Here is an 11443-nt window from a genome sequence, read left to right as displayed (position 1 = left end):
TTCAAAGTTTTGACGATGCAGCAAGTTAATATTTTGTTGGATATATCCAAAGTAAGCAAGCAACTTCACTGAATGATTGCTTAAGACTGCACGATGCATACAAAGCAACACACCATAAATTAACTTTCAGTTAAATAGCAATTACATTGCTGGTGTCAAACACTATCCCATATCATTGATAACACAAATTTACCAATGCAGATAGATCCCAAGTCAGGAGATGACTGTTTGAATAAACATAAAAACAAATCCAAGTCAGGATATGCTTATCCAAGGACACCCAAGCTTTTTGCAGATAAGGGATCTACAAATTATCAATGCAAATGCATCTAACATAATAGTTCTGGCTAGTTAAAAAAAAATCTTCTTTCATGGACTGGAGAACTTGTAAAATGGGAATAACTAGTAAAACATTGATATAAAATGATTGTGAAGTGCAAATCAAGTTCAGTGTGAATCACTTCATTGATGAGTACTGCAAATATTCCAAGAATAATGCATTGCATTTGAACTTGCTTTCATTGACACCTAAATTTAGATAAGAACAGGTATTATAGTTACAGCATGGCTGAAGATACCAGAAATTGGAGTGAATTGGGGAGACAACAATTTATTAAAGATTCAACCAAACAATTTGGCAAGCTTTCCAATATTCATTTGTAAACAATGCTTCCCCTTTCAATTGGCAGCACTTTGAAAAGACAAAAATTACAAGTTATTAGTCTTAATATTTATCCAAAACCTTGCATCTTCCAACCAAATAACTTAAATGTTCCCACATGATAAATTAACTACAAATCAACTGAAATACAATGCACTGATTTAAATACAGAGACTTTACAAATTCAAATAATTTCTTTGCACTGTTTGATGGTCGCAGTGTTATGAAATACATTTTTTTATTATATTCCTGGCACGCAGAAGAACAAATCTTAAATAAACTAGTACATGCAGGTGACTGGTGCTTTGTATATATTTTTTCTCCAAAAATACTTTAAAGTAGTATACAAATAGGTCTCCTACGTGAAGATTAATTTAATTTTCCCAAAACTATAGATCTCTTTCAAATGTTGCTTGGTAGCAATATTTCCTTGTTAATAAAGCTGATAAATCACTTGAAATGGAAAGGCTTCAACTTCTGAGGAGGAAGTGGTACATTTATAGGAAAATACCTACAGTAACACATCAGATGTTTTGTCCTGAGCATTTGGTTACTGAGAGCAGATTTCTCTTTTTCCTCTCAAGATGTAAATTCTCACAAACACACCCACACACAGAGAGCAGGCCACAGTTAGTTTCCCAACTGCATGGAAAAATGGGAAACTATGTGGCTAATGGTCATTATATTAAGTGTGCATAAACAAACATCTTAAGGCAAGGGGCACAGGGACTGAATGTTGTTTTCACTTTAGCGTATGGTTTGAAATTCCAGCACAGTGTAAAGAATCAGGCAGTTCGTAGTGCTTATCAAATTTTTCATTCACCAAATCTTCAACATTTCTCTGAATACTTTGAGAATGTGCAAATTGCCTTGGGAAGCTTCAACCACTTAAGGCAAACATTTAAATCAGCAGAATACATAGAAAGTTCTGCATACCTGTATTTATTCAAATGTTACAGTGTTTGTTAGTGCTATCAATTGTTAATGTACAAATCAAATCAGAGGATAAAGGACAGTCTAAGTACTTTGTCTAATGTGATGTATTTGGCTAAACAAAAATGTGTACATGAGTAAAAAGGATGGAAGTTTTAAAGCAAACAGCATTTGATAAGGAGGGTGCGGCATAGTTTGGGCATTTCAGGAAGTAACAAATCAAAAAATAATGAAACCTTTGAAAACGTTCAGAAATTTCAGACACCATTCCTAGAATAACATTTCCCAAAAATTCAAAATAAATTAGCTTATTACACATCTCCTTCTGATCACGAACCAATATTGCAAATGTCCAGCGAATTCTAATGCCATGATTGTTGTTGTTGCTGGTCATAATCTGCTATTAGTCTCTTAATATGAGCCAGTTTATTATGCAGATATTCACATCTATGTTTCTCTTCATGGTAGTTGGGACTATTCTGAAGACAAAAGGAAATGCATTTAAATTTTAGGTGAAGTACTTCAATCCATGCCACTAATGAACAAAAATAAACATTACCCATACCTAGTATTAGCTATACTGTGCACACATTATTACAATAATATGCTTTGTTTCGACATGGTAGTGTAGCAGTTAGCTTAGCGTTATTACAGCACCAGCGACCTGGGTTTGATTCCGCCGCTGTCTGCAAGGAGTTTGTACGTTCTCCCCGTATCTGCATGGATTTCCTCCCACATTCCAAAGATGTACGGGTTAGGAGCTGTGGGCATGCTACGTTGGTGCCAGAAGAGTGGCGACACTTGCGGGCTGCCCGCAGCACATTCTCAGTAATGCAAAAAGATGCATTTCACTGTGTGTTTCGATGTACATATGACTAATAAATATCTTAAAAATAAATATCCATCTTAGATGCAATTCAAAAGGTTGATGCAACCACAAGGCAATGCAGAGGGCGAACACACATGCAGCAAGGTCTGGCACAATAGTTTTTGTGGAACTGAATTCATACTAAGGTGCTATACATTCAAATATATGCCTGTTATATGCAAATATAACAGACTGCTACTTGTAATTTCTTGTAAATGGCCACCGGTGGCCATTTCCCACAGGCCATCTTTATTATGCTGCCACTTCCATGGGGATGCTTAGAATAGCAGGAGAAAATAATTTAGGAACTGGTGTGCATGCTCAATGACAAGCATCTGAGGAAAATTGACTACAGTAAAACACTTATTTTAATGGAGTGAGTGATTAAGATCTGAAGTTCATTGCTGGAGGGGTAATCAAGGCATGTTCAATCACAGCAATCAAAGGGGAATTGGATAGGCAGGGTAGTGTAGCGGTTAGCGTAACGCTATTACAGTGCCAGCGACCTGGGTTCAATTCCAGCCACTCTCTGTAAGGAGTCTGTATGTTCTCCCCATGACCACATGGGTTTCCTCTGGGTGCTCCAGTTTCCTCTCACATTCCAAAGACGTACGGGTTAGGAAGTTGTGGACATGCTATGTTGGCGCAGGAAGCGTGGCGACACTTGTGGGCTGTCCCCAGAACACTATGCAAAAAATGCATTTCACTGTTTCCATGTACATGTGATCAATAAAGATATCTTATCTCAATAGTTAAAAGGCAAAAATTTCCAGGAATAAAAGGAAATGGGGCTAATTGGATTTCTCTTGCATAGAGCCAGCATGGATCAATGGGCCAAAGAATTTTCTTCAATACTGTGACTTATTACTCTGTAACCCAGACCTTCCCAAGTGTTGGAAAAAGATGCTGTGCTGCATTTGGTATTTAAACCCTAAATTAGGGTCCAAAATTTTGATTCAGGACAGAGATAAACTATTAAATGTAAATTGAGCCATGAAATATTTAAGAATAGCTGGTATAAAATCTCAAAAAAAACTTGGCATAGGGTTTTGATACCAACATAATGCAAGCTGGAAATGACAATGTGAAGATAGTGCACTATTTCAAAATTAATCACCAACCTTTGTAATTTTCCAGTATTCTTGCAAAACTTCTTCATCAATAATCTGCAAAGTAGATATCTATTACATGAGCCCAAACATTGCCAAAGGACATTACACAGTAATTTACTCTAAGTTTCAATGCCTCATTGTTTAATATAGTAATAAATGCAGAAAGTAACAATGCATTGCCCATTTCACATTTTGTAAGGCACTCTGACTTGCAAATCAATGCTCACGAATTACCAGAATGATGTGCATAGGAAACATTTAATTGAGTAGGTTCTAAATAGCCATCCTGAAATTTATTAACCTGCATGTTAGTTTACAATTTGAGTGAACTAAAATTGGCTTAATATTTCAGAAGAGAATTTATAATTGTCATGCAAGTGAAACACACCAGGTATCTCCTTACTGAAGTCACAAAATTTGTCATTTTTACAGATTCTAGGACTTACATTAAAGTGGAATGTTGATTCCATGACATATATCCAATGCAAAATGTAATAATCAGTATTATTTAACATATTGTATCTTAAGGGTAAATGATTGAATCTGATTGAAATGATTGAATCTGATTGAATTTAAGGTTATGGATAGAGTTGATGAGGGTAATGAGGTTGATGTGATGTGGACCTCCAGAAAACCTTTGGTAAATTGCCACATCACATGTTTTATCAGGAAAGTTGACTCACATGAGGTAAAAGGAACATTTATAGCATTGATACCAAATTGGCTAAATAACAAAGAGCATCGTGGTGAATGGTTGCTTTTAGGATTGGGATAAGGGGAACAGCACTTTTGACTTTCGTATTATAATATGCAGGTGTGAAAACTAAGAACGAGTTGACCCACGTGGAACCTTTGGCTGAAGAGCAGCTTGATAAGATCCTGTGTGACTGAGAGCATTAATGCTTTGAAACATAGGGCGACTAATTTTGTGTTCTGAAAAATAGTAACTTTGAGTCCTGTCAGCAAATTCTAAATAACATTATCAAGCCCATGCATGACAAAATTAGGACACACAAAAATGTAATTTGATTCTAATTACAACTTAGTGAATAGCTCAAATAAACCTAGTTATGCAACCCAGACAAACACAAATCATTAATATCAGAAATCAACTGCAGACTTTTAAACCAGACTGCAAATTCATATAAAATTTCAAATTTCCTTAACCAAGCCTTAGTGAAAGTGTGGTGCACAGTTCTTCCAACAGTCTTCAAATGATTTTGTTGGTGATTTCGATATTTACTGGAAGTCTGTACATTTCATCCTCTCCATGCTTGGTGAATTAGGGCATGGCCAAGGTCCAATGCTCCCAGCTACGAATTGCAATAACTGCTAGACAATATGCCATGTAATTTCCACCATCAAATTAAGCTGCTTGGTTTCAGCACCAACCCACAACTCCATGGTTCAAAATGGATTCTGATATCCAACAGCAACACATACACTTGTGCAAACTTTGCTTGCTCAAATATATTGTGATGGGGAAAATAGGAGCAGATGTTCGTTCCTTATGAATTACTAAATCTCATATTATTAGAAGATATTCAGAATACTGGAACTTGCCTGGATACAAACTAAAAACTCATGTTGCCATACACAAGAACCATTATTACACCCTTGATAGATATTTACAGAAGTGAAGAAACTGAAGTCAGCCATTTGACTTCACCAGAATGACCTCCGAGATGCTAAGATTGATGTATAAAGTGAGATTGAGTCAATGGGGCTTTAAAATTTCACAGTCGATATAATCAAGGGAATTCAAATCTACAAAATTCTTATGTGACTGGACAGATTAAATGCATCAAGGACGTCCCTCAATGGACGGGGAGTCCAGTTCCAGCAGTCAGCCATTTAAGACAGAGGAGGAGAAACTATTCCAGCATGTTGAATTCTCTACCACAAAAATCAGTTGAAGCCAGATATGCTCAATGAGTTGGAATTTTTCTTCTTTCAAGGACTAGAGAGATTGAGTGTTACAGGGAGAAAGCTGGATCAGCATATTGAACTGGAAAGATCAGCCATGATCATATTGATTTGGGAAGTAGGGAAGGGGGCCAAATGGTCTTGTCTTGCTCCTATTTTTTTTGTTTCTGTTGACTCTTTGGTCAGGGTTAACCAGTGTGAGACAACCGCAAGAATAGAAAAATAAAAATATCTGAACAGATTTGTTTTCAAGGAAGACTATAATCATACTCATGCATAACTGTCAACCAGTTTAGCGTTTCACACCTATGAATATACTATTTCTCCCAGAGTAAACATTTTCTTCACCACCAGAACTTAATAAATGGCTACTTCATTCTATGTTATCAAGTGAAAATATACAAATGAAATATTGAATTCCATACAAATCAAATACCCAAGGTTAATTCTGTTAAGCTACACTCACAGGAATCGGTCTGTACCTGAAGGATACACATGCAAGGAAATTATAATAATGTGTAATGGCATTTAACCAATTTAGACTTTGTTCTACTAAAAGTCGAGAAGTGCTTATACCAATACCTTGTACTCTTCAGTGTTAGGAGAGAGACGCTTCCGTTCTGCATCCAATTGCAAAAATCGCTTGGTCACCCTCTCTAACCTGGCGTGCAAACTTCTGTATTCACCATACTCTGCATTAAAGTCATCTTTGTAGTTTTGTCTCTGTTCATGTGACACAATGGCTGCATATTTGCTTTGAGAAAAATAAAAGGATTATGAATTATTATACATTAAATGTATCTCTTTGCTTTCTCAGCTACAAAGATTTGCTTTTTATTAATATGGATAGGTGACTTGACTGAAACAAGTGAAGTCAAGGTGAAAAAAGTCTATTTGTGCACTAGATGGCTCCACTATTCTTCTGAAGAGCACTTCCAACTTGGGATAGAACCACTGAAAAAATTCATGCAAAGAACATGAGTGGCTTTGTTCATACTGGAATGTACTCTGAGGAAGTGCAGACAATTTAATTACCTAAATGAGTCAAGTTGTTGCCAGATTATTTCAATACCAATAACAAAACTAAAGCATGGGACAATATGAATGGAGTGAAGTGGGAATAGCAAAAATGGCCCCTACTCATTTTCTGAAGATATTGCTGGAAGCAGGGTACTTCTGTTCCAAGTTACTATATTGGTGCTACGGAACAAATAACTTCTTTTAAAAAAATTACATAACCCATTGAAGAGTTGGATTGTAAGTACCTGTTAAATGATGCTAAATTTTGCTAGGATTACTTGCTTCAGCCTCATTAATCTTGGTCCAAACTTGGACTAGCTTTTTCCTCGATCTGAAATCTACATTAATCAGAGTATACAGAATTTCCTAGCAATCGTATAATTAGATTTTACTTATCTGAACCCTGTTTTTCAGTTTTCTATTGTAACAAATTTACATTATTACTTTTTCTCCCTATCCATTCCTGACCATTTCTGCAACTAGTGTTCCTCATTTTTCCAGTTGAGGAAGGGCCTTTGACCTGAAATGTTAAATGTTTCTCCCTCCACAGGTATGGTCTGAGTTGCTAAATGTTTCCAGGATTTTGTTTTTTTTTTAAATTTCAGATTTCCAGCATCTACAGTTTTGTTTTAAATTTTTATAAAATGGAAAACACTGGGAACACTCAGCAGACCAGACAGCATCTGTAGACAAATCTGCAGTAGACAGGGCAAAATAAAAAAGAGGATGTTTCCACTTGTGACAGAGTCTTGGACCTGAAGGTACAGTCTCAGAATAAGGTAGCATCTATTTAAGACTTGTACCAATACCTCATACTCTTCAGTGTTAGGAGAGAGACTCTTCCGTTCTGCATCTAATTGCAAAAATCACTTGGTTACCCTCTCTAACCTGGCGTTAGAGAGGAAGATATTTTTCTCTCAAAGGGTTGAGAGGCATTGGAACTCTTTTCCCAGAAAGCTTGAAGATTCATTTCTTGAATACATTCAAGGCAGAGATAGAGTTTTAATTTGTAATAGAATCAAGTTATGGGGAAAGGGTAGGAGAGTGGATAACCATGATCTTATGGAGAAGCACAGTATACTCTAGAGGCTGAATGATATACTCATACATCTATTTCTTCTGGTCTAGATTAATGAGGCTATTTTAAGAGAAGGTTCTCCATATGTCCAAATATCCACAATTACCCTTCAAAATATATTTTTAATTTCATATATATTTGAGGCACCATACTACATGCAAATGGGATGCCATATTTTTCTACATCGCAACAATGACTAGTCTTCAAAAGTACTGCACTGATTGTGAAATGTTTGTCCAGGGATTGTGAAAGGTACTTTCTTTCTATGCAAATGAAAAATGAGAACAAAGCTTGTTGCTAGTCCTATTTTCAAGAAGTTATTATGTAACTTTTGGAAAGTGGTCATTGAATGAACAATTTCTGCCAAGCCTTTCTATATTTGTTAAGTCTGCATGGGATCACTTCCTTAATCTCCACTGCCTGTTTCATTTTCATTGAGATCATAGATTTTCCAATTAAAATAATGCATCATGTTTCTAACTTTCTCACTTTTGAGTAGAAACTCAAACTTTTTGACAATGTACATTAAGTATATGAGCCTTTCCTATACTTCACAATAACATTTCTTTTAGAGTGAAAGATAAAGGAAAACAAAAAAGATATGGGAAACATTTTAATGAATAGGTCAAATAAAATAGTACATACAATTTTAATGGCTAAATTTAAAAATCTAAACAAATCAAGTAATAAATGGCAGTTTACTTATTTTATTTGAGGGAAGGAGGATGCAAAATACAAAAGTAGAGGATGTACATTTACTTACACCAAATAGTCAGGTTTTTTGGTTGGTAACGTAGAATTGCTGGAACCAGTGCACTTCATATTCAATCCTGTAAAAAGGACAGAGCCTTGTGTATATCTGTCAAAATACAGCAGAAGGTACAGAAAAAGCAGTAAACCTTTGACCTTTGTCATACTGCAGCTAAAACTTGTGGGAACACTTTTAATGCTTCTGTATTGCATTTTTTTCAAATGGAAATAATGCACTAGTTTGAAACTCTGCAGATTATAAACAGCAGCAGCCATATGGTCAGTTCTGTCACCACCAATAACAGCTCTCAAGTCCGTAACGGTATTAACTGAATTACCTACACAATGGAGGTCAAAGCATTAAGATCTCCACCCACAGCCAGTCTCCTACTGTTTCTAAATCCTGCAGACAAGGGACCATTCAGAGATTAATTTATTAAAAGCAGCAGATGTGACTATAATGAAGAATGCAATTTTAGGACCTTTCCCACCCTGTGTTTTAGGACACAGCACATACTAAAACTAGCTTAAAGTACGTGGGTCTCACACTGACTCCAAATTTTCTTTTTGTGGCTGTAAAATCCAAATAATATTAGTTCCCGCAACATGAGACAGCAAGCCACAAATTCTCTTCTGGATCAAAGCCAACTTCAAAAATCACCCAATTCAAAAGAAGTAATTTTCAGTATTCAAAGCAGATACCATAAAAATTTAAACAGTGAACTCTCTTTAACACTGACATTTTGATTACTGGCCAATTAATGATTTAGTATTACATCAGCTGTAAGAGTTCTTACCTTTTACTTCAGTGTAATTACCAATAATAAAACATGGAGCTTGTAACATTCACATACTTATTTAATAAGTCTTTGAACATCTTGCTCACACAATGCAAGTGGAAGTATTACAGAAATACATTGTAGTTACCCTGGATGGAGATAACTTTGCTTGCCAAGTGGATCTACAGGTTAAAGCAAATCATTTTTCATTGACCTCTTGGCTTCAGAAAGACTTGGAATTGTGGGGTCCTGGCTTCCAGTATTCCTGCTCATTGAGATCACTATCCAATTACAATTCTGTATGCATTATAAAGGTATGAATGAGAGAAATCCAGAATGCTACTCAGGAAGGACAAGGAAATAGTGCAGGCAAGTCAGTGGGGCAAGGATAATCAAATTCTGTCAAGCAGAGTCAGATTATTTAAAGGTGCTGTATCTGAATACACAAAGCATTCATAATGAAGAACACATTAATGAGCGCAAATAAATGTAAAAGAATACAATACAATTGCCACTACTGAGACATGGCTGCAGAGTGACCAAGGCTGGGAGCTGAATATTCAAGGATATTGGATACTTAAGGACAGTCAAAAAGGAAAAGGTGATGGTGGCATTGTTAGGAAAGGATGAAATCAGAGCAATGAGAAAAAATATTGTCTCAAAAAAATCAAGTTGTTGAATTGGTCTAGGTGGAGCCAAGCAGCATCAGCAGGCAGAAAATATTCGTGGGACTTGTCTATAGATCTCCAAAAAGATACAGTAATATAGGGAATGAGACTAAACAGGAAACTGGAGATACTGTTAATAAGAGTACTACAACAACCCCATGGGTGCATTCAATCTACATATAGACTGGTGACAACAAGGGAGAAGGCCAACCTGAAATGGATACTGTATAATAAGGGTCAATTGTTTGGAGTCCTTGTGGGTAGAGTGATTTTAACTTGACACTTACAGTATAGCAAACATCAGAAATAAAATTTCAACAAATAGAAGAGAAATTCTTAGTTCTCATGTAACTTCCAATTTAAATCTTAAGGTATTGAACTCAAACAGTTAAGTTTCCAAATTAGTTTTTCCAGTACAATAAAGGTTAATGACGAAAAAGTATATTCTTGACAAACTTCGTTTTCCCCAATGTTAAGAGCAACACACCCACAATCATTTCGAAAACTTCAAGGACATTAAATGCATCCATTGGTTTCCCTCCAATCATATCATTGTGAAATATTTTCCATTGCTAATATTTTGTACATTCAATAGATAGATCCATTTTCTCCTTGCCCTCAACATCAAAAATGCATTTCACTTGATTTTTGGTTCATCATTCTCACATCTTAATTTTTCAATTGTAACTAGGTGACCAAACACCAAAGTGTCTGGAGACACAAGACAGCAGATGCTGGAATCTGGAGCAACAAACAATCTGCTGCAGGAGCTCAGCAGGTCGTGCAGCATCTGTGGTTGGAAAGGAACTGTCGACGTTTTGAATCGAACCCCTGCATCAGAGCTGACTGATGTGCAGAGATGAGATGGCCAGTATAGAGAGAAGAAGAGTGGTGAGAAAGGAGTCAGGCGATTGAGGGACTGAGGAAGGGTGTAAGATGACAAGCAGGTCTCCTGTGTCACTGAGTTTTAGATATATTTCTGCCCTTCCACTTCCTAGAGTCATGCAGCACACAAACAGTCCCTTCATCCTACCATGTCCGTGTTGACCATTAAGTACCCATCTTTGCTCATCTCATTTGCCAGCACTTGGTCCACAGCCTACAATGCCTTGGCAATTCAAGTGCTTGACCAGATACTTTTTAAATGTTGTAGGTGTATCTGCCTCCACTTGGGCAGCGCTTTCCAGATTTCAGCCACCCTCTGGGGGTTTTCTTCAGATCCCCCTAACCTTCTTACCCTTACCCTTGCCTGAAACCAATGCCCTCTGGTTTTAGATATCAATATTATGGGGAAAACTTTCTCACGGTCCATGTTATCTATGCCCTCATAATTTTGTTCATCTCAATCAGGTCCCCCCCCTTCAGCCTCTGTTCCAAGGAAAACAAATCAGCCTACCTGTCTCTCCCCATAACTGAAATGTTCCATTCAAGGCAATGTTTTGGTAAAAATCGTCCACACCCTCTCCAGTGTAATCATGTTCTTGTGGTGCGGCAACCAGAACGCACATAATACTCCAGCTGTAGCCTCGCCAAAGTTTTATAAAGCTGTAGCATCATCTCTATTCTTTTATAAACTTGTTAAACATTTTTTGTTTCTCATACTTCTGCTCTCACCTTGCCTCCATACAGAACAGAGATAGACCCCCAG

The 11443-nt window shown here is 36.7% G+C and overlaps 1 protein-coding gene across 1 annotated transcript in view; it reads right to left on the bottom strand.

Annotated features, from left to right (window-relative positions):
- Positions 1-594: 594 nt before the first annotated feature.
- ell2 (elongation factor for RNA polymerase II 2) overlaps positions 595-11443 on the bottom strand; it is an 81950-nt gene continuing 71101 nt past the window's right edge. Inside the window, 4 exon segments of the mRNA XM_052020082.1 lie at positions 595-2073; positions 3584-3628; positions 6083-6254; positions 8362-8428. Of these exon segments, the coding sequence (XP_051876042.1) occupies positions 1957-2073; positions 3584-3628; positions 6083-6254; positions 8362-8428 (401 nt within the window). The 3' untranslated portion in view covers positions 595-1956.

This window comes from Pristis pectinata, chromosome 7, assembly GCF_009764475.1.
Source record: "Pristis pectinata isolate sPriPec2 chromosome 7, sPriPec2.1.pri, whole genome shotgun sequence".
In the NCBI taxonomy this organism is placed as follows: domain Eukaryota; kingdom Metazoa; phylum Chordata; class Chondrichthyes; order Rhinopristiformes; family Pristidae; genus Pristis; species Pristis pectinata.
This window is presented reverse-complemented; position numbering and strand designations above follow the sequence as displayed.